Below are 27,773 nucleotides of genomic sequence, written 5' to 3' on the forward strand. Positions count from 1 at the left end.
AGTCAGTAAACAATCAGTAAACATCCAGTAAACAATCAGTAAACAATCAGTAAACATCCAGTAAACATCCAGTAAACAATCAGTAAACAATCAGTAAACAGCCAGTAAACAATCAGTAAACAATCAGTAAACAAACATCCAGTAAACAATCAGTAAACAATCAGTAAACAATCAGTAAACAATCAGTAAACAGCCAGTAAACAATCAGTAAACAATCAGTAAACAATCAGTAAACAGTCAGTAAACAATCAGTAAACAATCAGTAAACAGTCAGTAAACAATCAGTAAACATCCAGTAAACAATCAGTAAACAATCAGTAAACAGTCAGTAAACAGCCAGTAAACATCCAGTAAACAATCAGTAAACAGTCAGTAAACAGTCAGTAAACAGTCAGTAAACAATCAGTAAACATCCAGTAAACAATCAGTAAACAATCAGTAAACAATCAGTAAACAATCAGTAAACATCCAGTAAACAATCAGTAAACAATCAGTAAACAATCAGTAAACAATCAGTAAACAGCCAGTAAACAATCAGTAAACAATCAGTAAACAGTCAGTAAACAGTCAGTAAACAATCAGTAAACAATCAGTAAACAGTCAGTAAACAATCAGTAAACATCCAGTAAACAATCAGTAAACAATCAGTAAACAGTCAGTAAACAGCCAGTAAACATCCAGTAAACAATCAGTAAACAATCAGTAAACAGTCAGTAAACAGTCAGTAAACAATCAGTAAACATCCAGTAAACAATCAGTAAACAATCAGTAAACAGCCAGTAAACAATCAGTAAACAATCAGTAAACAGCCAGTAAACAATCAGTAAACAATCAGTAAACAATCAGTAAACAGCCAGTAAACAATCAGTAAACAATCAGTAAACATCCAGTAAACAATCAGTAAACAGTCAGTAAACAGTCAGTAAACATCCAGTAAACATCCAGTAAACAATCAGTAAACAATCAGTAAACAGCCAGTAAACAATCAGTAAACAGTCAGTAAACAATCAGTAAACATCCAGTAAACATCCAGTAAACATCCAGTAAACAATCAGTAAACAATCAGTAAACATCCAGTAAACAATCAGTAAACAATCAGTAAACATCCAGTAAACAATCAGTAAACAATCAGTAAACATCCAGTAAACAATCAGTAAACAATCAGTAAACATCCAGTAAACATCCAGTAAACAATCAGTAAACAATCAGTAAACATCCAGTAAACAATCAGTAAACAGTCAGTAAACAATCAGTAAACATCCAGTAAACAATCAGTAAACAATCAGTAAACAGTCAGTAAACAGTCAGTAAACAATCAGTAAACATCCAGTAAACAATCAGTAAACAATCAGTAAACAGCCAGTAAACAATCAGTAAACAATCAGTAAACAGCCAGTAAACAATCAGTAAACAATCAGTAAACAATCAGTAAACAGCCAGTAAACAATCAGTAAACAATCAGTAAACATCCAGTAAACAATCAGTAAACAGTCAGTAAACAGTCAGTAAACATCCAGTAAACATCCAGTAAACAATCAGTAAACAATCAGTAAACAATCAGTAAACAGCCAGTAAACAATCAGTAAACAATCAGTAAACATCCAGTAAACAATCAGTAAACAATCAGTAAACATCCAGTAAACAGTCAGTAAACAATCAGTAAACAATCAGTAAACATCCAGTAAACAATCAGTAAACAATCAGTAAACATCCAGTAAACAATCAGTAAACATCCAGTAAACAATCAGTAAACATCCAGTAAACATCCAGTAAACAATCAGTAAACAGGTGTTGCTGTTTCAGTTCTTCACTCTGGTTCCTGCTCTTCATCATCTTCATCATCTTCATCATCTTCATCATCTTGCTTTGTTTACAGCGGCGTCTTCATAAGGTGGTGGAGCGGCGGCGGCGAGGGAAGATGCTGCAGCTGTTTGATGGTTTGAGGAGAGAAGTCGGACTGAGTGATGAGAAGATGTCAAAGATCTCCACGCTGAAGAAGGTCACGTCATCGCTCAGCTGTCTCTTCTTCACTTGTCTGCCCGCTCGCTGTGTTGATGAGTGTGAAGTCAGACCGCCTGTCGTCGTGTGTTTCAGGCGGTGCAGGTGATCCGGGAGCTGAGGACGGCTGAGACGCACCTGAAGAAGAGGAAGAGCAGGCTGACGAAGAGGAGGGACAAGTACCTCTCCACCATCTCTCCAGCATCAGGTACGACCCCGAACACTGAGCTGCATCATATCAGCCCCTCCTCCAACTTAACCAGCTGTAAGAGCTTAACGAGCTTAACGAGCTTAACGAGTGTAACGAGCGTAACGAGCGTAACGAGCTTAACGAGCTTAACGAGCGTAACGAGCTTAACGAGCGTAACGAGCGTAACGAGCTTAACGAGCGTGACGAGCGTAACGAGCTTAACGAGCTTAACGAGCGTAACGAGCGTAACGAGCGTAACGAGCTTAACGAGCTTAACGAGCGTAACGAGCTTAACGAGCGTAACGAGCGTAACGAGCTTAACGAGCGTAACGAGCGTAACGAGCTTAACGAGCTTAACGAGCTGGCTGAAGCTGAACTTGAGCTCTGATCAGGAAGTGAAACTAAACCTGAGTTCAGGTTTAAGACGAGTTTATCTACATTTAGACAGGAAGTGTGTCCATATTCAGAACATCTGACGCTCAGTTTGTCATGCAGTTTGTTACGTAAAGGACCAGTTCCCAGTGTTCCCAGTGTTCCCAGTGTGTTAAACCAGCAGTCAGGTGTCTGTAATCATTCCTCCTGTTCATACTGAATATTAAAAAATCCTTCAAATGTGCTTTCAGTGTATTTAAAAGTCTGTGTGAAGCTTCTCTTCAGCTTCATCAGTCTGAGTCACATCAGTGGATATCTGACACATTTACAGTCTTTGTGTTTCCTGTTGAGCTGCAGGTGGAAGTTTAGTAACAAAAAGACTTTAAACAGACTGTAACGTTGACAGATATCTACGCTGAAGCTTCTTATTAGCTTCAGATAAACAGAAGGAGGACTGTGGATTTTGTCAGATTTTTGTCAGCTGAACAGCTTGACGATGACGTTCGTCCTCGTGTGACGGACGCTCGTCCTGGTGTGACGGACGCTCGTCCTCGTGTGATGGACGTGTCGCCGTCTCGGTGCTGATCTGTGACTCTGAGACGGTTTGAAGCGGTTCATTTAGCGTTTAGCTCAGGAACAAACAGAATAATCGAGTTTAACATTTTGTGTGTTTGTGCAGCTGAGAGCAGTCAGCTGATCAGAGGTCAGAGGTCACCTGAGTCTGTCAGAGCGCCGTCAGAGACGGATCCGACGAAGGTGGTCGACCTGCTGGACGAGACGGACGAGCTGACGGACAACTCATCTGATGAGGACGCCGTCGTCACCAAGACAGGAAGTAACAGCAGAGCGGAAGCGGATGCGAGGCAGGTGGTCGACCTGCTGGACGAGACGGACGAGCCGACGGAAAACTCATCTGATGAGGACGCCGTCGTCACCAAGACGACCGACGTCGTCACCGTCACCAGCGTAAGATGAGACGAGAGTCGTGCTGTGTATCGGCGCTCAAATGACCCGTTTCCCCTGAACGCAGCGTCTGTGTGTGTTTGTCAGGAGGACGCGGTTCAAAGCGTCGCCATGGAGACGGTGGAGGAGGAGAGTCGGCTGAACGAGGCTCAGAGGAGGCTGGCGAGGATCATCAGGAACGTGGACTCAAAGTAAGAGACTTCCTGTCTGATGTCATCATGACATCACTGGTCCGTCTTTGACCTTTGACCCTTCCTCACTGTTCACTGTGGACCTGCTGAGTCTTGATGGTTAAAAACTTTATTTATATCAGCAGGTTTTTAAAGAACAGGAAGCATCAGAGCGAGACGTCACTGCCAGCAGCCAATCAGGAGAGACGCTCGTTAGAGCGACAGGATGTAATAACTGAGTGTGATGTTTTCACAAACAAACGAAATATCTGAAGAAGAAGAAGAAAAGTTTCAGTTTATTAAACATGAAACTGCGTCTGCGGCTCGTCTGTGTTCAGTTATCAGATGTTTCTGTTAATAAAAGCTTCATTTTTCTTTCTAATATTGTTTTATAGAAGTCAATATTTAATAGATTTGATGTATTAAGCTGTTTAACATTATGGGATGTTTGTAAGTGCAGCTGCTGTTGATCGAGGTCACTCAGACACTAACAGCTGACGTTCATCTGTCAGCTGATCCCTAAACAATGTAAATAAAGGTTTAGATTTAATAACTATATGTAAAGAACGTCACTGTTCTCAGCTGTTGGACTTCATGTTTGTCTGTTTGTCCTCAGAAACAGTTCGGCCGTGAAGAAGAAGCTGGTCGGAGAGCAGAGACGCTCGGACGCCTGCAGAGCTCGCAGCGCTCAGCGTCTCCTGTTGGAGCAGGTAAAACCTGAACGACCTGCTCACCATGTAAACACGAGAGTTATCACTGATGTGTCTCTCAGCTCCGAGCTCATTGGTTCCTACTGAGGATCGTTTCAACTTTAAACCAACGCAGCTGTGAGTCAGACGCTCGCTGATCTCCAGTCCTGCTGGTTTTAATAATGACTTTATATAAAGTTTAGTTTCTTCTACTGAAGACTTTAAAATCAGTTCACAAATCTATAGTTTCATGTTTAAAAAGGTTCAGTAATTTCCTAAAACAGCTGCTCACTGTTTACTTTAACCAGTAAACGAACAGGAGGACACGGTGACTTTGTCGGGGACTATTTTCAGCGGCGGATGAATCCAGCAGGACGGCGTTTGTGTGGTTGTTTGAACAGCCGAGGTGTTTTCTGTGTTTCAGGCTCGTCAGGAGATCCGGTCTCTGCAGAGTCAGATGGCGAACCTGAAGAGTGTGAAGATCTGTCTGAACCAGCAGAGAGCAGCTTACATCAGAGACATCTCCCAGCGATCAGGTGAGGACGCGTCACTGACATCATGACGCCAGCAGCCTGACTCCCTAACATCATGAATCATGCTGAGTCATGTGACCGATGATATGTGTTCCTGTCTGACTGCAGGTCAGAGCGAGCAGAGGATCCTGAGGAAGCTGCAGCACCTGTCGTCCAAACAGAAGAAGCATGAGAGGGTCCAAGCAGCCAATCAGCAGCCAGCAGCAGGGGGCGGGGCCCCAGATCCTCCAGCAGTAGGGGGCGGGGCCTCAGATCCTCCAGCAGCAGGGGGCGGGGCTTCAGATCCTCCAGCAGCAGGAGGCGGAGCTTCAGATCCTCCAGCAGCAGGGGGCGGAGCTTCAGATCCTCCAGCAGTAGGGGGCGGGGCCTCAGATCCTCCAGCAGCAGGGGGCGGGGCTTCAGATCCTCCAGCAGCAGGAGGCGGAGCTTCAGATCCTCCAGCAGTAGGGGGCGGGGCCTCAGATCCTCCAGCAGCAGGAGGCGGAGATTCAGATCCTCCAGCAGCAGGAGGCGGAGCTTCAGATCCTCCAGCAGCAGGAGGCGGAGCTTCAGATCCTCCAGCAGCAGGGGGCGGGGCCCCAGATCCTCCAGCAGGAGATGCAACTCCTCCCACTCCCAGTCAAACCGTTGCCGCCCCGCCCACCACCACACCTGTCCAGCAGGCCAACAGTCAGGGCGTCCTGCACGTGTCGAAGCCCGTCCCGTCCCACAATGCACCTGTGCAGAGGGACCGGCCGAGGACGATCCCCAACATCCTGTCTCGCAGTAAGAATCCACCAACAGCTCCGCCTTCACTGCTGCTCCCGACTGTGGAAGGTACGACTGAAGTATTGATCGATTACTGATCAGGTGATGTGAGTTTGTTCTAAAGGCTGAGACACACATGAAGACACGACCGTCACGCACCAACGACACTCACTGATCATCTGATCATCCCGCCAACCTGACTGAATAACTGAATGTCTGACTCACACTGACAGAAAGTTTAAAGGGTTAAAACACTGAGACTCGGTCGTCTATGAAAAGTAATTTCATATTATTATCATTATTATTTTAGTGAAATGATCAACTAGTCAGTTTGTTACATGAAGACACTTTGCAGACGTGTTTCTGTGTCGATGTGTTCCAGCTGTTCAGCTTTAACGTTGAGAATAAAAATAAATAAGAACAACTGATGAGTTTCAGACTGTGTGGGACTTCCTGTTGTCTCTGTGGGACTTCCTGTTGTCTCTGTGGGACTTCCTGTTGTCTCTGTTGTGACGTCTTCTTCCTGTATTTTTCCAGCTGACCCGCCGGCCTTTCAGGCTCTGGTTCCTGCTGAGGTTCTGTCACTGGTTGGCACAGCGTTGCCAGGGCAACAGGTCCTGACCCTGAGCCCACTGATGGCGGGACCAACGGTGCTACAGCCTCCTACACCAGGTACTGACCTCTTATTCTGAAGTCTGTAACATCTGTCCTCTTCCTGCCTCTGTAGTCATGGCTTTTATTCTGAAGTCTAACCCGTCCTCTTCCTGTCTCTGTAGTCGTGGCTTTTATTCTGAAGTCTAACCCGTCCTCTTCCTGCCTCTGTAGTCGTGGCTTTTATTCTGAAGTCTAACCTGTCCTCTTCCTGTCTCTGTAGTCATGGCTTTTATTCTGAAGTCTAACCTGTCCTCTTCCTGTCTCTGTAGGCGTGGCTTCAGTCACCCTCAACATCCCCAGCCTGACCAATCAGCAGATACATCTCACCTCACTGCCCCGCCCACCCACCGGTAAGATCTACAGCAGCTCCGCCCCCTTCATCATCACTAACCTCACAGGTAACTAACCAACTAATTAACTAACGAACCAACTAATTAACTAACGAACCAACTAATTAACTAACAAACCAACTAACAATCCAACTAATTAACCAACAATCAACTAATTAACTAACGAACAACTAACAAACCAACTAATTAACTAACGAACCAACTAATTAACTAACGAACAACTAATGAACCAACTAATTAACTAACGAACCAACTAATTAACTAACAAACCAACTAACAATCCAACTAATTAACCAACAATCAACTAATTAACTAACGAACCAACTAATTAACTAACGAACAACTAATGAACCAACTAATTAACTAACAAACCAACTAATTGACTAATGATCAACTAACGAACCAACTAATTAACTAACGAACCAACTAATTAACTAACAAACCAACTAATTGACTAATGATCAACTAATGAACCAACTAATTAACTGATGATCAATTAATGAACCAACTAATTAACCAACAATCAACTAACTAACTAACGATCCAACTAATTAACTAACGATTAACTAACGATCCAACTAATTACTAATAACTGACTGATGAACTCGTTAACTGACTAATCTAATATTTTACTGATCACACAAACAAACTACTAACAGACTCAGTAATTAACTAACGAGCAGAGTTAATCAATCAATCAATTCATTTTTATTTATAGTGTCAAATCACAACAGAAGTCCCGTCAGGTCTGAAACAGAGACCAACAGAACCAGACTCTAGGTGGGCGGCCATCTTTGACCGGTTGGGTTGAGAGAGAGAAAGAAAGAGGGAAAGGGGGGGAGGGTGGTGGGGGGGGGGGGGGGCAGAATAACAACAATCATAACAACAACAACAACAACAACAACAACAACAACAACAACAACAACAACAGCAGCAGCAGCAGACGGGGAAGGACGCCGACAGGACCGTGAAAAAACAAAAAACTCAGAGGAAGAAGCAAAGTTAGTGACGACATTGATGTTACATGAATACATACAGATGAAGAGGAAGAGGAGGAGAGAGGAGCCCAGTGCATCATGGGAAGTCCCCCAGCAGTCTAGGCCTATAGCAGCATCACTAAGTGCTGATCCAAGGCGAGCCTGGTCGGTTTACATAGAGGGTTAACTGGTTAACGAGGTCACCTACTGGCTGATTGACTCACTAACGAGTCAGTAAGTGACTAATTATCTATGTAATGAACTGATTGACTCAAACCATCAGTTTCATTCTTAATGAATTAATTAATTAATTAACAGTCTAACAGCTGATTAACTAACAAACTAAATCACTGAGCATCTAAACCAGTCGACTGAAACATCTTCACTTTGTTTGTTTGTTTGTTTATGTTTACATTCGGTGTTTGTGACTCATCGTTCATCATGTTTACTTCTAACAGACACATTTAACATCCTGCATTGTTTACATGTTTACATGTTTACATCAGCTGACCGACGTTTTTATCGTCCACAGCTGCAAACTTCAACAACCTGCTGCAGCTGGTGAAACCCCCGACATCACCAACACCACAACAACAACAACAACAACAACAACAACAACAACAACAACAAGAGAAAGCCCCTCCAGCAGCTCCTCGCCCCCCGGCGGTCTCTGATCAGCCCTCAGACCAGATGAAAGATCAGGACCGGCCTTCATCCCAGACTGACATCACACCTGAGTCCTCCTCGTCTTCGTCTCAGGGACCGTCGTCCTCTCCGTCCTCGAGGTCGAGCGCCGCTCATCATACTGATGTCACAGGGGCGGAGCCTCCGGGGGCGGGGCCTCCGGGGGCGGAGCCTCAGCAGGATGCAGACTACGAGAGTCTGACGTCGCTCCTTGACGAGATCGTCTTCCTCAACGGGCAGACGTTACCAGAGAAACCGCTAAAGGACGTCCCGGGGGACGGCGAGGGACAAGCCCACAGCCCCTGGCTCCTGCAGCTGGACTCAGACTCTGATGACACCGTCACCACGGGGATGGAGGAGGCGGGGCTTAACGGCCACCCAGAGACGACGCAGGAAGGATCCGCTAACGAGAGCGCTAAAGGCGGCGTCCTGGCTCCGCCCCCTCTACTGCAGATGAAGGTGGGCGGGGCCAAGACGGCGGACCCCGTCAGCAGTGACAGAGCCGCAGCAGGGGGGGGGGGGGGGGGGCGCCAGAGGGAGGGCGGCGTGGCGTGGAGGCCGATGCCGAGGCTGGTGCCTCTGGGACTGAGAGGAGCCCCGCCCAGCTGATGATGTCACAGAAGGTTTAGGATCTTACTGGTCGTTCTCTGATTGGTTCCCACATTTCAGCAGCAGTTTGTGACGCATCGAGAACATGTGACGCTGTCTGGCCAATCAGAAGCCCTGCTGTTGCCGTGACGACGAGTCGGACTTTTCTTTCATGTTTACAGAAGATCTGAAATGATGTTCAGACGTTTGTTGGTGTTTTATTTATTTTGTCCACGTCATCGTTTTTCTTTCTGATCGAAACCTTCAGCTCCGTCCTCCGCAGCATCGTGTAACCACGGCAACGTTTGAGGCAACTGATGATGGGATGTTGCTGCAGTTGCCAGAAGAGATTTGAGGCCACGTTTCATGAAGTCGCAGCAACATTCAGACGTGTTTCTGATTTCCAAAGATCTTCAAGAGAAGAAGAAGAAGAAGAAGAAGAAGAAGAAGCTGCTGAAACTTTGTGTTTCTGATTGTTTAAAACAAACCTGAGAGAGAATAAAACAGAAACATCTGGAGGAAGAAGTTGCATTTTTTAGAACAAATTCTCAATATTTGGAGAATAAAGTTTAAATATTTTGAGGGAAAAGTTATGAGAATAAGAAATAAAGGTTTAATATTCTGAACTCGTCAGTCGATAATGAAATGAAACATACTGTGACTTTATTCTGAAAATATTACAACTTCCTGTAGAATCTGGATTTTATTTTGTTTGTTGGAGGCAGACGAGTTAACGTCCAGATCCCGACAGTCAACACGCAAAACGACCACTGAAGAAGAAGAAGAAGATGTTTCTAAATATTCACATCTGTAACCTGCATCAATACGAATACTAACACACACAGTAATACTACTAATACACACAGTAATACTACTAATACTGCAGTAATACTACTAATACTGCAGTATGTTTCTGCAGATGGAAACGTTCAGTTTATTTTATCTTTAAGCTTCTAAAACTTAGTTTCACTTCACCAAAACTCCAAAATGTCAAGAAAAAACTCAACATTTATTAGTAAAGATGCTGAATTCTCTTCATATTCTGACTTTTTTCTCAAATTATTACAACTTTATTCTCCAGATTCCATATTTGTTGTCTGTTGTCGTTACTGCATCTATTTCACAGTTTTCTGACAGGAAGTCGAGTCGTTTCAGGACCAGATGTGTCGTCGAAGGTTTTTTTTGAACGTTGGAGCTGCTGTTCAAATCAGTTTCAGTTTTATTTGTTTTTAAGGAATAAAGAGAATCGTTCTTTCATTTTTAAACACTAAAGACTCTTTACAGGAAACGGCAGCTCGTCTCACCTGGACTCACCTTTACCTGGACTCACCTTTACCTGGACTCAGTGTTCACGGACCGGCGGGAGGATTAAAGGAGCAGTCTGCTGTTTGTGTGAGACGACTGTTAACAGACGAAGCTGCTTCTCTTTTTCTTTTCCTAAAATTGTATTTTTGTACATTAAAACCTTCCTGATGTAAATATGTGTTGTCTAAAGGCCTCGCAATACGACTCTAATATAAATAAAGTTTGAATATGTACGACGTCTGGATCGTTTTTCCTAAATGACAAAATAATATTTTTAAACTGTTTTACTGAAGCTTCAAGTCTTATTTTACTGAATGTGTGAAAAAAGTTTTTAAAATGAAAAAAATATAATTATAAAAACTAAATTCTGCAAATATGGTAATATAAGAGGGAATCAAACCATTAAATTGCAAAGTGAAATATTTAAAAACTAATTTAAACACTGATTTAAAAAAATCAGTAATTTAGAGAAGAGCTGAAAGTTTTCACTCAGGAAAGTCATTTATCTGATTTATTGGAGAGCACCTGAATGCATCGTCCTTACAGACCTGTACGGAGGCAAAGAAAGGACATTTAAACACTGAAATATTTCATTTGAAAACCATTTATTTGAAAAAAAAAAAAAGGTTTTTTTCAAAACTTTCAAAAACATAATTTTAACTTTTTTAGACTTCACACATAAAGAAAAAAAGTTTATCAAATGTTCAAAAAACTTTTCATGTTGATCAAATTTAGTTTTCAGTTTTGTTTTTTTTTTACAATCTAATAATTAAAAAAGAAAAGAAAACGTCTGACTGCTGTCCAATCACGTTGCTTTCTGTCAGTCACATGATCCGAGAAAGAAGAGCTCAGACTAATATGGAAACGCTGGAAATTAAAAGAAAAATATATATTTACATATGCGTACGTATATATCTACACACCGTCTGGAGATATCAGAGGAATTAAAGATTAAAGGTTAAATTTCAGGTATTCAGTTGTTTATAGAATTCAAATTACTTTTGGCCTCTTTTTGCTTCCGTACTTTTTTAAACACTGACTTCTGAAAAGAACACGTGACAGAAATATTTGAGTCGTAAACTCAAAAACAAACTGTGAACATGAAATATAATTATTATTTTTCTTTTTATTAAATGTTTTCACTTCAAACAGAAGTTTCAATGTCAAAGAAAAGACAAATAAAGTAGAAAATCTGAATAAAAACACTCTGCATCATAAATCTATTCTTCAATTTATAATTTACTTGAATTTTCAGTGTGGTCACGTGGTTTCCGCCCTCCAACACGTCATTTCCTGTCGCCGCTCCATGTGTATTTAACTAATGTGTAAAGCTGCAGTTTGTGTTTCCGCCGCTGGGAGGCGCCGCTGCGCGCGCAGGCGTCAGGTCTGCGTCAACCTGAGCGAGTCAGACACGAGGCCACCGGAAGCGAGGAGACTACATCTTCAAAATAAAAGGGTCGGGGGAACAGTTTCCCTTTATGGGATGAATAAAGTTTATCTTTATGGGATGAATAAAGTTTATCTTTATGGGATGAATAAAGTTTATCTTTATGGGCTCAAAAGTTTATCTTTATGGGATCAATAAAGTTTATCTTTATAGGATCAATAAAGTTTATCTTTATAGGATCAATAAAGTTTCTCTTACAGGATATTCCAACAAATCTGCCAAACAAATACTGTAATTGATTGATGTTAAATGATCGTTAACGACAGTAAATCAGGTTTTATTTCCTTTTGAAACTTCAGTCAAGTTTTATTTTTGTTTTGATGTCATTTTAAACAAACAAAACAACAACATATTAAAACAAACTTTCATATCAAACAGCTTCAATAATTCACTGAACTCAGACCAGTCGGACGCTTGTTTTACATTCAACAGTGTTAACTGGAAACCAGTGAACGAAACCAGTCTGTAATGTTTACACAAAATGTCCTAAAAAGACCTGGAGACACACACACACACACACACACACACACACACACAGTAAATAAACTACAACATGTCACATGATGTAGTTTGTTTTGTTTTCTTTGTTGTGTTTCTGTCAAACAGCTGCTGGATAAATAAAGTTGTTTTGAAGTGAATTTTCTGTTTCATGTAAAGATCTTGTGAATGATGTAAAGAGAAGCTCGTGTCCGGCAACAGAAGATTGTTTGTGTTTGTGTTTGTGTGTTTACTGTAAACATCATGCAGAGGGTAACTCTGCCCTGTTGCAGAGGATAACCCTCCTCTGCTGCTCTTCCTGAGCTTTCTGTCATGTTCCTGGTCTTCTGACGGAGGCTGGACGGCCTCCTCTGATTGGTGATATTGACCTTTATAAATAAACCTGATTTGACTCAGATCTGTGGTTCCCAACATGGGGGTCGGGGGTCAGAAGTGGTCACAGGGTTTCTTTGAAGGGTCCTGAACAGCTGATCTAGATAATGTTTTCTTCTGAAAAGCCTGACAGGAAGTGTTAACGTCATCGCCGCGTGCGGTCTTGACGGCGGCGGTGCGTCAGTCATCAGTCCGGTCCTAGTCGTGTCGGAGCCGCCGCGTCTCTTCTCTCTGCGGCGGAGAAATAAGATGCGGAGCAGTCGCGGGACCGCAGCCTGTGATCCGGATCAGTCCAGAGCCAGAAGCAGAGCCGGGCTAGCTGACCCCTCCGGCCCGGCACGGCCCGGCACGGCTCGGCCCGCAGACAGCATGACAGCAGCGGCGGCGGCGGCGGCGGAGAGCGCGACAGAGAGAAGCTTCAGCCGCTGAGAGACGCAGCTAACCGGCAGCTAACGGCGCGATGAGCGCGGAGGGAAGCGGCACGATCCGCAGCCGCATCAAGAGCCTGCTGCGCTCCCCGTCCATCAAACTGCGGCGGCGGAGCGGCGCGGCGGCGGCGCGGCACAAAGAGAACCTGACGGACAGGGTGAGCACGCCGCACACACACACGCACGCTCCTCACTCTCACACACGCGCGTGCACAGTCAGTGTTTCTGTTATTCTGACCTCATTATAATCATTGATGTTGATTGATCAGCTCTCACTCAGATATTCAGAATCTGTAGTTTTATAATATTTTAATATTAAACATTTCTGTAATAATTTACACATGTTTGTGCTGATGCTGCGTTCAGGTGCTGTGGGATAAATGTTCACAAACATCATCAGACAGCAGAAGAACGTTTTATCATCACTGAAATGTTGATGAACATTTTGTAATAATTCAATTCATCAAGGAGCAGAAAGAATCTTTAAATGATTCATGTTTAAAGGACCAGACTGTTTCTCTGATCTTCTTTTTCATCACATTTCTGTTTCCGTTACCTCGTTCTGTAAACTCACTGTTGAAAGAAACCGCACTCGAGCTGAAATATAAACCTGAATGTAACGTTGAGAAAACATTTGTTTTACATTTGAATACATTTTTCAAACCAACCAGTTAGTTTTCATCTCTGAAGTCTTTTGTCTTGTTACAGTTTGAACGTCTGCAGGTCAGTTTGTGAAACACTCGACAGCCTCCAACCTTCATCATTCCTTCATCTGTCAAACCCTCAGAGATGTTTTCAGATCAGCTGTTTCATATATGACAGAAGATCTTCACATGTGAGAAGCTGAAACCAGCTCATTAAAAAACAAGATGATTAATTGATTATTAAAACTAGTTGCTGATTAATTTTGACGGCTGCAGCTCTGCGCTGCTGAATTACCTGAAAAGTAGAATCAGGACGTGAAGTCGTCACAGAGATGGAAGATAAAGAGCAGTCAGTCAGGTTCCGTCAGTGTTTGTCCCTGCAGGGCTTCCGTCCGTCTGTCAGCAGCTTCATTCATCTTAAAGTCAATATAAACTCCCAGCATGCTTTGTGTTTGAGCTGTTTGTTCTTGTTTCTTTGTCACAGTTTCATCCAAATGCAGCTCAGTGTTTCTCTCTTTCTGTTTATTGATGGTTTTAATTCATAAAATAAACACAGTCACATATATCCTAGAATATATTCTAGAATATATTCTAGAAGTAGACAGTAAAAGGTTGTTTTATTAATCCAACTGAACACATGAAGGTTTTGAATATTTACTGCAGGAAAGTCATCAGTCATCATGTGAGAAAGGTTACAGCCTCCTCATCATCGCTCCTCACACGTCTGATGGTTTCATGTCCGTCATCATGCTGTTAAACCTCAGACTCATCTTCATCTTTATTTCACTTTTACTGATGAAATCAATAAACTAATCAGCTGATTAACAACAGTCTGTTAATTAATGATGACATCATTATCAATGACATCATCATAGTTTCAACATCTTGTGAAAAACAATTTGTCACTTTATAAAGTTTAAATAATTAATCAGTTCATTGTAAAAATATTGGACAGATTAATCAATAATAATTAATCAATAAGACCTCAGCAGAGCGTTCTGTCTCCTCCTCCTCTTCTTCCTCCTCCTCCTACTCCTCCTCCTCTTCCTCCTCCTCCTCCTCTTCCTCCTGCTCCTCCTCCTCCTCCTCCTGCTCCTCCTCTTCCTCCTCTTCCTTCTCCTCTTCCTCCTCTTCCTCCTGCTCCTCCTCCTCCTCCTCCTGCTCCCCCTCCTCCTCCTCTTCCTCCTGCTCCTCCTCCTACTCCTCCTCCTCCTCCTCCTCCTCCTCTTCCTCCTGCTCCTCCTCCTACTCCTCCTCCTCCTCTTCCTCCTCCTCCTCTTCCTCCTGCTCCTCCTCTTCTTCCTCCTCCTCCTGCCCCTCCTCCTGCTCCTCCTCCTGCTCCTCCTCCTCTTCCTCCTCCTCCCCCTCCTCCTCTTCCTCCTCCTCCTCTTCCTCCTGCTCCTCCTCCTCTTCCTCCTCCTCCTGCTCCTCCTCCTGCTCCTCCTCCTCTTCCTCCACATGTGTGTGTGTGTGTGTGTGTGCTGCAGCCTGTTAGCTTCCTGTCTAGAGGATTCGCGTTAGCGCTAAAGCTAACACACACTGGATTAGACAGCAGGTTGTTTTCTACAGAGATCAATACACAGACGCAGAGTGACTCTGCCTCTCCGCTCCGTGTCCGTTCCTCCTGCACGGAGCGGAGAGGCAGAGTAAAGGTGCAGCGTTCCCGCCTTGAACAGGCCGCGTAGACGGAGCCGAGTATCACAACTGCTGAAATATGAAGTGATCAAACTAAGACTAAAAATCTTTGAAGATGTCCTGTTGAAACCAAAATACAGAACATATTTCTTCATATCAAACTGAAGTTTTTACCTGAATCAGATGTTGCATCTGGTTTCTCTAGAGGCCCTTTAGTGTCACAGCTGAGAGCTGCTGTTCTTCCTCCAACTGATGAGTCAAAAACATTCAGGAGGAAAATAAACAGCTGTGATTTGTTCAAGTGGAAAGAAAAAGAGACTCCCTCAGTCTTTAAACGAGATTTAATTAGTATTTACTCTGATTTAGACAGATCTGAGTTTAGTTAGACAGGTCTGGATCAGAATGAAACAGGTCTAAAGTTAGTCTGGATCAGAATGAAACAGGTCTAAAGTTAGTCTGGATCAGAATGAAACAGGCCTAAAGTTAGTCTGGATTAGAATGAAACAGGTCTAAAGTTAGTCTGGATCAGAATGAAACAGGTCTACATTTACTCTAGAAACAGGTCTAAAGTTAGTCTGGATCAGAATGAAACAGGTCTAAAGTTAGTCTGGATCAGAATGAAACAGGTCTACATTTACTCTAGAAACAGGTCTAAAGTTAGTCTGGATCAGAATGAAACAGGTCTAAAGTTAGTCTGGATCAGAATGAAACAGGTCTACATTTACTCTAGAAACAGGTCTCAAGTTAGTCTGGATCAGAATGAAACAGGTCTATGTTCAGTCTAGAAACAGGTCTAAAGTTAGTCTGGATCAGAATGAAACAGGTCTAAAGTTAGTCTGGATTAGAATGAAACAGGTCTAAAGTTAGTCTGGATCAGAATGAAACAGGTCTACATTTACTCTAGAAACAGGTCTCAAGTTAGTCTGGATCAGAATGAAACAGGTCTATGTTCAGTCTAGAAACAGGTGTAAAGTTAGTCTGGATCAGAATGAAACAGGTCTAAAGTTAGTCTGGATCAGAATGAAACAGGTCTAAAGTTAGTCTGGATTAGAATGAAACAGGTCTAAAGTTAGTCTGGATCAGAATGAAACAGGTCTACATTTACTCTAGAAACAGGTCTAAAGTTAGTCTGGATCAGAATGAAACAGGTCTAAAGTTAGTCTGGATTAGAATGAAACAGGTCTAAAGTTAGTCTGGATCAGAATGAAACAGGTCTACATTTACTCTAGAAACAGGTCTCAAGTTAGTCTGGATCAGAATGAAACAGGTCTATGTTCAGTCTAGAAACAGGTCTAAAGTTAGGCTGGATCAGAATGAAACAGGTCTACATTTACTCTAGAAACAGGTCTAAAGTTAGTCTGGATCAGAATGAAACAGGTCTATGTTCAGTCTACAAACAGGTCTAAAGTTAGTCTGGATCAGAATGAAACAGGTCTACATTTACTCTAGAAACAGGTCTCAAGTTAGTCTGGATTAGAATGAAACAGGTCAACATTTACTCTAGAAACAGGTCTAAAGTTAGTCTGGATTAGAATGAAACAGGTCAACATTTACTCTAGAAACAGGTCTCAAGTTAGTCTGGATTAGAATGAAACAGGTCTATGTTTAGTCTGGATTAGAATGAAACAGGTCTCAAGTTAGTCTGGATTAGAATGAAACAGGTCTACATTTACTCTAGAAACAGGTCTTAAGTTAGTCTGGATTAGAATGAACAGGTCTACATTTACTCTAGAAACAGGTCTAAAGTTAGTCTGGATTAGAATGAAACAGGTCAACATTTACTCTAGAAACAGGTCTCAAGTTAGTCTGGATTAGAATGAAACAGGTCTATGTTTAGTCTGGATTAGAATGAAACAGGTCTCAAGTTAGTCTGGATTAGAATGAAACAGGTCTACATTTACTCTAGAAACAGGTCTTAAATTAGTCTGGATTAGAATGAACAGGTCTACATTTACTCTAGAAACAGGTCTAAAGTTAGTCTGGATTAGAATGAAACAGGTCCAAAGTTAGTCTGGATCAGAATGAAACAGGTCTATGTTTAGTCTAGAAACAGGTCTAAAGTTAGTCTGGATCAGAATGAAACAGGTCTATGTTTAGTCTAGAAACAGGTCTCAAGCTAGTCTGGATCAGAATGAAACAGGTCCATGTTTAGTCTAGAAACAGGTCTAAAGTTAGTCTGGATTAGAATTAAACAGGTCTAAAGTTAGTCTGGATTAGAATGAAACAGGTCTATGTTTAGTCTAGAAACAGGTCTAAAGTTAGTCTGGATTAGAATGAAACAGGTCTATGTTTAGTCTAGAAACAGGTCTAAAGTTAGTCTGGATTAGAATGAAACAGGTCTAAAGTTAGTCTGGATCAGAATGAAACAGGTCTAAAGTTAGTCTGGATCAGAATGAAACAGGTCCATGTTTAGTCTAGAAACAGGTCTAAAGTTAGTCTGGATTAGAATGAAACAGGTCTAAAGTTAGTCTGGATCAGAATGAAACAGGTCTAAAGTTAGTCTGGATCAGAATGAAACAGGTCTATGTTTAGTCTAGAAACAGGTCTAAAGTTAGTCTGGATCAGAATGAAACAGGTCTATGTTTAGTCTAGAAACAGGTCTCAAGCTAGTCTGGATCAGAATGAAACAGGTCTACATTTAATCTAGAAACAGGTCTAAAGTTAGTCTGGATCAGAATGAAACAGGTCTAAAGTTAGTCTGGATTAGAATGAAACAGGTCTATGTTTAGTCTAGAAACAGGTCTAAAGTTAGTCTGGATCAGAATGAAACAGGTCTATGTTTAGTCTAGAAACAGGTCTAAAGTTAGTCTGGATTAGAATGAAACAGGTCTATGTTTAGTCTAGAAACAGGTCTAAAGTTAGTCTGGATTAGAATGAAACAGGTCTAAAGTTAGTCTGGATCAGAATGAAACAGGTCTAAAGTTAGTCTGGATCAGAATGAAACAGGTCTAAAGTTAGTCTGGATCAGAATGAAACAGGTCCATGTTTAGTCTAGAAACAGGTCTAAAGTTAGTCTGGATTAGAATGAAACAGGTCTAAAGTTAGTCTGGATCAGAATGAAACAGGTCTAAAGTTAGTCTGGATCAGAATGAAACAGGTCTAAAGTTAGTCTGGATCAGAATGAAACAGGTCTATGTTCAGTCTAGAAACAGGTCTAAAGTTAGTCTGGATTAGAATGAAACAGGTCTAAAGTTAGTCTGGATCAGAATGAAACAGGTCTAAAGTTAGTCTGGATCAGAATGAAACAGGTCTATGTTTAGTCTAGAAACAGGTCTAAAGTTAGTCTGGATCAGAATGAAACAGGTCTATGTTTAGTCTAGAAACAGGTCTCAAGCTAGTCTGGATCAGAATGAAACAGGTCTACATTTAATCTAGAAACAGGTCTAAAGTTAGTCTGGATCAGAATGAAACAGGTCTAAAGTTAGTCTGGATTAGAATGAAACAGGTCTATGTTTAGTCTAGAAACAGGTCTAAAGTTAGTCTGGATCAGAATGAAACAGGTCTATGTTTAGTCTAGAAACAGGTCTAAAGTTAGTCTGGATTAGAATGAAACAGGTCTAAAGTTAGTCTGGATCAGAATGAAACAGGTCTAAAGTTAGTCTGGATCAGAATGAAACAGGTCTAAAGTTAGTCTGGATCAGAATGAAACAGGTCCATGTTTAGTCTAGAAACAGGTCTAAAGTTAGTCTGGATTAGAATGAAACAGGTCTAAAGTTAGTCTGGATCAGAATGAAACAGGTCTAAAGTTAGTCTGGATCAGAATGAAACAGGTCTAAAGTTAGTCTGGATCAGAATGAAACAGGTCTATGTTCAGTCTAGAAACAGGTCTAAAGTTAGTCTGGATTAGAATGAAACAGGTCTAAAGTTAGTCTGGATCAGAATGAAACAGGTCTAAAGTTAGTCTGGATCAGAATGAAACAGGTCTATGTTTAGTCTAGAAACAGGTCTAAAGTTAGTCTGGATCAGAATGAAACAGGTCTACATTTAATCTAGAAACAGGTCTAAAGTTAGTCTGGATTACAGTTAAACATCTTAATGTTATTCATTAGAAAGAGGAATCATTGAATAACCTGGATAGAAAAGATTTATACATATTAATATATTAGTACACAAACCTTTCAAATAATACATCTGTATGATTGTGCTTCTTGTCACAAACTGTCACTGCTCACTCCTGTTGTTGATGTTGTTTACATCATCAGCTGTGGAATTCAACAGGAAGTTAAAGTTGATTGCAGATTGTTTGCAGAAGCTTGAGACGGTTTTAAACTCTCAGCTGTCTGCAGGAAGTTTTCTTCCAACAAAGTTTCCTGAGCGTGTGCGAGTCAGTTTTTACTTCATATTGTCAGTTTGTGTGTGCAGATGAAGTGAAGCGAGGTCTGCAGGTTCAGACGATCACCTCGCAGTGACTCATCACTGAGTAAAAGTCAGATGACAAATCATCTCAGTGTGTTTTCATCGGTTGTCGATGACAGAATGTGAGGAAACTGTTCAGTCGCCTCCAGAGAGAAACTCAGAGCTCTGAGGAAAAACGAACAAAATATAAATAGAGTTTGGTGCAGAGGGAGGAGGAGAGTCATGTGAGACACACACACACACACACACACAGAGCACAGGACACACTCAGTGCTGGAGTTTCATGTTGTTAGCTTAGCTTAGCATCGAGTAGCGCTCCACAAAACTACACAGGATATCCTAATAATTACATGCTAATTTCACGCTAATTACATGCTGACAGCCCCGAGGGTCACCGACTGCACACGACTGAGGACAGAAAACTTTCAGCTGCTGGTTTGAAAATGTCTGGAGTCTGACAGAGTGAGACAGGTCCAAGTTTAGTCTGGTTTACAGTGAGACAGGTCTAGAGACACTGATGGACTCAACAACTGTCTGATTGGACAGGACTCGTCCAGCTGCCGGAGGACAGTTTTTAGCAGCATGGAGGATGAAGTGAGTCTGCTGTAAAAATCTTCTGGTAGAGTCATATCAGCCAATCAGACGACTCGAGCTTAAACTCTTCAGTCTGGTTTTATAGATACTTAAAGATGAACTGACTCATGGACAAAGACAGAAACTCAAAACAGACCAACTGATGCCACAAAGGGAACAGCAGTTTTTCAGGGAGTTCCAGGTCTTCTGAGGACTTATGATCCAGATCTTCACAGGTTCACCTGGTTCCCTGTAACTAAGCCCTGATCCAGGACCTGAGTCGGTCTTGGTCAAAGTTTGATCCAGTGTAACCAGCTCGGGTATCTTTGTGAATCTCGGACCGACTGCATTCTGGATCAGATGTAATAAACCTCGGGTCCTTTTTCCTGGTAGTTCTGTTTGTTTGGAAGCTAATTATTTTGTTTTTTCACAGGGCTGTTATCAGGTGTTTTGGTACAAAACTTCGGACCACTGAAAACCTCGACCTTCCTGTGATCCTTGAGTGTGTTTAAAGGTTTCCTGAGTGGGATTTCTGGAGTGTTATAAGGGGTCATAGACTTTTAGAAGGTTTTGCTGGTTCTTGATGAGGTTTGAGGGCGGTTAATAATTACTGAAAAGATTCCATATTTATTTTTACAGGGTTTTAATGCTGCTTGAAAGAGATTCAGGGCTATTTGAAAAGGTTTCAGTGGTGTCAAGGATGGTAGCAGGATTGATGAGGCAACTCCAGCAGTTTGTGACTGGTTTCCAGGGGTATGTTAGCAAGTTTTTGGGATCTGTTTTGGATTACAGGGTCTTGGATGGGTTTTGGAGATATTTTAGGGGGTTGCAAAGGGTTAGACGCTTCCAGCAGTTCCTGAGGAAGTTGTAGGTTTCTTGACAGGGTTCTAGTTGATTTTGAAGGGGCTCTAGGTGTGAATATAAGTGGATTTTATAGGGTTTCAAGGATTTTGATGTTTCCAACAGTTCCTGAGGAGGAGGAGGAGGCAGGGTGGTAACAAGGGTAACAGCAGCTCTTAAAGTGGTAACAAGGGGTGGATACAGTATTATACAGTACAGGAGTAGTATTTTAGAGGGTTTCAAGAGTTTTGAAATTTCAAGCAGCTCCTGAGGAGGTTGTAGGGTTCTTATCAGAGTTCTAGCAGTCCTTAAGGGTTTTTTTAAGGGTCGATACAAGAGATGTTTTAGGGATTTTAGGGGTTTAGATGGTTCCACCAGCTCCTGATGAGGTTGTAGGTTTCTTGACAGGATTCCAGTAGTTCTTGAAGGGGCTCCAGGGGTGAGTACAAGAAGCGTTTTAGGGGGCCTCAAAGGTTCCTGAGAGTTTGCAGCAGTTCTTGAGCTTGTTCTATGGATTCTTGGAGCAGTCGCAGGTGTTTTGGTGTGTGAGGTTACCGGGTGTTGTGAAGTGGTTCCATGTTCAAGGAGTCCAGGAGTGTTTGAGTGGGTTCATTAGTTTAAGATATTTTATGAAGTTACTTGAGAAGGTCTTCTCAAGGGCCCTTTCCATCTGAACGATAATACAATTTCATCCTACTGTGTTCACCTTTCTGGATTTTTGACAGTAAAATCTACTTTACTTGGTTTGGATGTCACCAGTGTCTGACTGTAACTAATGACTTCTGACCTTTTCCCTCCAGGTGACCTTGGAGAAGGTTCTGGGTATCACGGCTCCAGGGAACCGGGCACTGTCCTGCGATCCTCGAACTGGACTGTTGGCTTATCCTGCTGGGTGAGAAACTGATACTGTCTATGTTTATGTATGTCTGTGATTGAGAGTTTGGTGATGTGATTATATATTTACCATTAAGGTTCAGTTTTTATTATTTGATTTATTGAAACATTGGAGTACAGTCACCTTTTGTGCTCAAAAACATTTAGTGTCAGAGAGAATTCAGTGAGGGTTGTGCACTGAAAATACTTGAATTGTGAGTGTGAAAATGTAATAACTGGAATAAGCCGAAGCAAAATTAAAGCAGTTGAGGTATCAGCACTGAGAGACAGTTCAATGATCAATTTAAATGTAATTGCTGAAAGGAATTGAAGTGTGAAGTGTTATCACTGAAAGTAGTTGACTTAGAACACAGTGAGAGTGTTGTTTGAACTGAATGGACTGACCTGAGTTAAAGTGTGTTAAATGGAGTTTAGGTGTCTATTAAAGTCTATTTTGTGAAGGGAGTCGAAGTCCTGAAGTATAAACACTGAAATAAGATGAATTGTACTGAAGGGACTTGAGGGGTCAGTTGTGGTTTACAGTACCTGAAAGGAGCAGGAAGTGTCAGTTGGACCTGCAGTGAAAACCATTTGAAACGTAAAAAGTGAAAAAGAAATGAAAAATATGGAGGAAAATTCCGAAAGGAAGTGTGGAACAATGAAAGGAAATGTGGAAGAAAGAATGAAAACAGGACACTGGAACCCTTCTATCTCCAGAAAATGTAATATATCATCTAAATAGTTTCATAACACATTTTAAATACAGTATGTCGCGATTTAAAATTACATGAAGGTTTTTTGAGGACTTTTTTAGAGGATCACTTTCAGTGGAGTCTGTTGATACTGACACATGACTACAGTGGGTGTGTTTACATACAGCTTATGGTATATAAGACATGTTACTGTGTGTTATTGTAGTGACTGTAGACATAGAAACTTCACACAGAAGATTAAACTCACACAGGAATGTGAAGATAAATCAACTCGGTGTAGCAGACTCACTCAGTGGCTCTGTGTCTCAGGCTCAGTGCTTTAAAGGCTAATGACATTATCAGATTATCAGATTAAACACATCATGTGTTCAACAAGGCAACACACACACAGCGGTCCATGAGGAACTGTGGTATGGGTATGTTCCATGGGACATGTGTCTGCTGGACATCAAGGTTACCCTCTAGCAGAGCACTTAAACTACCTGGAGGACTCCTGGAAAAGACGTTAAGAAGGATCCAAGGGTTTCTTGAAGGTGTTTCAGGGTCTTTGAAAGAGTTCTAGAGGCTCTTCAGGGTAACTAGGGAGTTGTTGAGGTGTTTCCAGGGGAACCTTGAGGTGGACTCTGGATCTTTGAGAGAATCAAAGGGGTCTGTGTTGGATGTTTCAGGAGTGTTTGAGACAGGATTTAAAGGGACAGCATGGTCAGTAAAGTGAGTTTCTAGGATTCTTGAGAGACTTCAAGGAGTTCTTGAGAGGCACTCAGTGGTCTTTCAGGGATCCTCTTTGGAGTTTCAGGGGGTCTTGAAAGAGTTTCTGTGGTCTGTAAAGGCACTGCATGGCTCTGACAAGGTTTCCAAGAGTTTTTTGTGGGAGCTCCAGGGGGTCTGTGAGGGTGTTTCGGTGTTCCAGGGGGTATTTGAAGGGCCACAAGAATTTACATCATGTGTTATTCACAGAATTTTGGTATTTAATAGGGCTTTGTGTATTCTTAAGAGGGTTCTTGGGGTGTCAGGGGGTACCAGGAGTTGTTGATGAGGTCTCTGCAGCCTTTAATAGGGTTCCAGTGTTTCTTGAACAAGTTTAAGTTGTCTTTAGATGGTTCACATGTGTCTGACAAGGATTTAAAGAGGTCCTTTAGGGAATGCCAGGGGGTCTGTGAGGGTTGTTTTTAGATGAGATTGTAAGGGCCTTTGAAGGGACACCTTCAGGGGGATTCGGGGTTTTACAAGGGTGTTTTGAGAACTCTTGAGAGGGTTCTAATAGTTTTGATCACTCATGGGTTTTTAAGGGGTCCTCTTGAGGGTTCCCGAAGAGTTTCAAGGGTCACATGGATACAACGGGATTCCAGGAGTTCTCGAAGGTGGTCTGTGGTCTTTGAGAGGGTTCCAGTAGTTTGTGAGGGTGTTTCGGGGTTCTCCACGGGGGTATTTTAAAGGCCTTTGGCAGTGACTTCAAGGAGATTTTTAGGTTTCTTGAGAATCTTTAGAATTCTTCAGTGGTCTTTGAAGGAATTCCAGAGTTGTTTTAATGAATCCAGGATTTCCTTCCTGAGCAGTGTCAGGCTTCTTGAACAGTTTTGGTGGTTACTGAGGGGTTTCTATAAGTTCTTGAATGGATCTCAGTGGTCTTTATTGCAAGGGTGGTTAGGTGTTATGGGGTATGTTCCTAAATGGGGTTTCAGGGGTTCTTGAAAGAATTGATGTGGTGTTTAAAGGCACCATGTGGCTGTAAGGGGACTCCAAGAGTTCCTGACATTGTCTCTATGGTTTATGAGGAGGCTCAGAGGTCTGTGAGGATGTTTCAGAGGGAATTTTAAGGGCCTTTAAAGGGACACCATAGGTTTATCAAGGGTCTTTAAGGGGGTTTTAAAAATTCTTAAATGGGTTCCAGGAGTTCCTTCCTGAACAGTGTCAGGGGTTCTTGGAGAGATGGGTGGTCACTCCTGAAGTTCCAGAAGTTATTGAAGGGATCTTTGAGGGAGTTCCAGGGGTGTTTTAGGTGTTCAGGGATATGCTCCTGAGGAGTTTCAGGGTTTCTTGAAGGAGTGTCTGTGGTCTTTAAAGGCACCACATGGCTGGGCATTCTAGGAGTTCTTGAAGTGGTCTCTATGGTGTTTGAGGGATTTCCAGGGTTGTTTTAGAGTGTCATTGAGTCAATATTTTGTTCATACTGACAGTGTGGAAGTGATGCAGGGTGGAGCTCAGTCAACAAATAAAGAACAAAACCCTGAGTTGTCTGTGTATGTAGAGTAAATGTTTGTGGCTCTGGTAAAGGTTAGTGTACAAGTCGTGTTTAAGTTGTTCTGTTAAAGGTTAAAGTTACATAACAGTAAAGTAAAGCTGTTTGTTGAAGTGAGGGTTGAATTCAAGTATGTAATCACACTGAGTGTAGCACTTTTTCTGGTGAAATTGACAGTAAACATCCAGCTCATTAGAAACCAGTAGAAAGAAGTCTTGTTCACTTGGCAGGTGGTTTCTGAACTCACCTGGATACACTGAACCTGAAAGACCAGATCACATAATTGAATTTGGTCTCTTCTGCTGGAGAAGTTAGTTTAAATCATAAACAACTTTCTTACAGGGTAGAAGAGAGTTTTTCACTGGAAACAGAGTTTGTTTGTTTCTTAAACACTGAAGTGCAGAAGGTGTTTCTTGGAATTTATGAGTTTTCTTTTGGAAGTCTAAGAGACACCTGCAACACATGTGCAGCCTTAAATCTGTTTTTCGACTGTTTCCATCAAACTTACCTCAATAACGATCAATCAAACAATATCTTAATCGATACACCAGAGCACAAGATTCTCCTTCCTCACAGTGGAACTCTTACTAATTATTTGCGCTGAAAGTAAACACTTTTAGGAATTTGTTTATGCACTTCCCCATTGCAGTGAATGGGAAGGTGTATCCATACCTTTGACTGGTGCTGTATGTCTCGTTTTAACGTGTCTTCCAACTATCAAAATAAGTAATATTTTAATACTTATGTTATTTATCAGCTGCATCTGTGGATGTTGTGTAGAACCATTGAGGTATGAATAACCAATCCCAGCACACAACATAAAACTGTTTGACTTGAATGAAACTGTAAATGACTCAGAGCTTCAGAATTTCTCTTTGAAGTGATTTTAGCATCAGTAGTTTTAACTATAACCCACAAGTGATTAACATTAGCGTTAGCTTGTTGTCCTTTGCTATTATTAGCAGCCTCAATTATTGTTTTTGTCAAAACAACATTGCAGCTCTGAGATGTGTCCTATAAAATGGGAGGGACATAAGGTAAATACATGTTTGTGAGCTTTCTTTGCTTTACGTTAAATAATCAACAGTGCTGCTAGCTAACCAGACAACTTTAGCCCTGAGTTTAAAGCCTTTTTGCTAACATTTTACTGTCCAATATTGCTGTTAAATGCAATATAGTGTTAATAAGTGTCATTCAGTTATAGTTGTAGATAGTCAGTAATAGGAGGGCGGTTTCATCAGAAACCTAGAAGTCAAAGCAGATGGTTACAACCAATCAGCAGTGACCACGTCCTGAGTCTGAAGCACCTTAAAGTCCCGCTGACGGCAGCTAGCCGCTCAAACTGACTCCCATTCAAAAAGCCTCAACTTCTCTAGAAATACTGAGTCAATCATTGTTTTCAACAAGTCATTCTGGTCTCAGTCTCTACATTCAGCCCCTCTAATAAGTGTGCTGGTGGTCATTTTGGGAATTATTGCTCCGTTAATAAGATTTGAAGACTTATAATAGCTTTGATATCTGCTGTGTGGGTGTTGATTGACAGCTGTGATTGACAGGTGGCTCACCTGCTGCTCTCCTCAGCTGCAGGACTCGCACTGAGTCGGACTATTGTTGCAATATTTCACTAAGTTTAATGTTACTTGATTACGCTACCTGCCCTGTACCGGCTCCAATCAAACCAACAGGTGACGTCACAGCTCACTACGTCCGTCTTTATATACAGACTTTGGTTTAAACAGGAGAGGACCAAGAATGGAGCCTTGTGGGTCTCCGTACATCATATCCGATTTACTAGAACTGGAATCACAGAGGACAACTGTGAAATTAAAATTTATTTTATTATTAAACCTGTTTACTGAAAGATGGAGCAGAACCAGAAAGATTTTTGGCATCAGTGGAAATCCTTTAATCATTAACAGAGAGCCGAAGTCAAACCAGAACCTCTGGATTCTGTTCCAGAAATAATAAAACCTCATTAAAACTCTCATTAGCATCTAACTCTGCTAATCAGTATAAATCCAGCCTTGGAACAAAAGCTTTCTCAACAGTACATCATGTGACTCGCTTCATATGTCTAGATAAAAACATTGTTTCCCATAAGTCCTAGAGGTTTGTGGGCTAAACATCACAGCTTATATACATTCTGTGGTTACAACTTGGTTTGGTTTGAACATTAACAGCATTGTGAAACTAAAATCTCAACAAAAGTGCATGACGACAGGGTGAGACTGTAGATGTGTATGAAGGAAAGAGTGTTGATGTGACTAAAACGAGGTCTGTTAGAGTCACAATGTCGGTTTTGGTTACTTTTAATTTCCAGCTCTGGTTTCAGAGCTGCAGAAGCTTCATGTTCATTCACTGAGTCAGCAGCTCAGAGTGAGTGTGTGTGTGTGTGTGTGTGTGTGTGTGTGTGTGTGTGTGTGTGTGTGTGTGTGTGTGTGCATGAACAAACTCTGACACACCAACCATGACCTGCTTCTGTTCAAATCAGTGACATCACCCAGCAGCAGGTCAGAGGTCAGAGGTCACAGCCTCTCTCTGAGCCTCGGCTCATGCTGACAGACAGGTTGGTTTTGTTTCAGCCCAGAGGAATGATGGGAATGTCAGAGGGCGAGCGGTGGAGGCGATCCAGCCACAGAGAGTCCCACAGAGCCGTCCAATCAGCTGTGAGCGTGTGGGGAGCGAGGCGGCTGATTGGTCGAAGCTGTCGGTCAGTGTGTGTGTTCAGATGAGAAGATTCAGAATCAGTTTACGGATGAAAAGACGACAGTTTGAAGCTGAGAGACGATGAAGTGAGGAGAAGTGGGTCAGAGAGACGAGGTGAAAGTAGGTTAATGTGACACGTTCATGTAACACAATGAATGAATGAATGAATGAGACAGTAGAAGAAGAGAATCAGCAGTTGTTTCCTGGATTTAAAAAAATAAAAGTTTTC

At 41.9% G+C, this 27,773-nt stretch overlaps 2 protein-coding genes across 2 annotated transcripts in view; both read left to right on the top strand.

Annotated features, from left to right (window-relative positions):
- The window catches only part of mgaa (MAX dimerization protein MGA a), a 43,755-nt gene extending 33,299 nt beyond the window's left edge, over nt 1–10,456 (top strand). The window contains 10 exon segments of the mRNA XM_042388873.1: nt 1,877–1,999; nt 2,095–2,206; nt 3,240–3,526; nt 3,611–3,714; nt 4,310–4,403; nt 4,807–4,918; nt 5,024–5,731; nt 6,200–6,334; nt 6,586–6,714; nt 8,176–10,456. Of these exon segments, the coding sequence (XP_042244807.1) occupies nt 1,877–1,999; nt 2,095–2,206; nt 3,240–3,526; nt 3,611–3,714; nt 4,310–4,403; nt 4,807–4,918; nt 5,024–5,731; nt 6,200–6,334; nt 6,586–6,714; nt 8,176–8,936 (2,565 nt within the window). The 3' untranslated portion in view covers nt 8,937–10,456.
- Nucleotides 10,457–12,609: 2,153 nt separating this feature from the next.
- The window catches only part of mapkbp1 (mitogen-activated protein kinase binding protein 1), a 63,263-nt gene continuing 48,099 nt past the window's right edge, over nt 12,610–27,773 (top strand). The window contains exons 1-2 of the mRNA XM_042388783.1: nt 12,610–13,123; nt 21,814–21,905. Coding sequence (XP_042244717.1) covers nt 12,998–13,123; nt 21,814–21,905 — 218 coding nt within the window. The 5' untranslated portion in view covers nt 12,610–12,997. The remainder of the gene's footprint in view (nt 13,124–21,813; nt 21,906–27,773) is intronic.

This window comes from Thunnus maccoyii, chromosome 16 (genome assembly GCF_910596095.1).
Source record: "Thunnus maccoyii chromosome 16, fThuMac1.1, whole genome shotgun sequence".
Lineage (NCBI taxonomy): Eukaryota > Metazoa > Chordata > Actinopteri > Scombriformes > Scombridae > Thunnus > Thunnus maccoyii.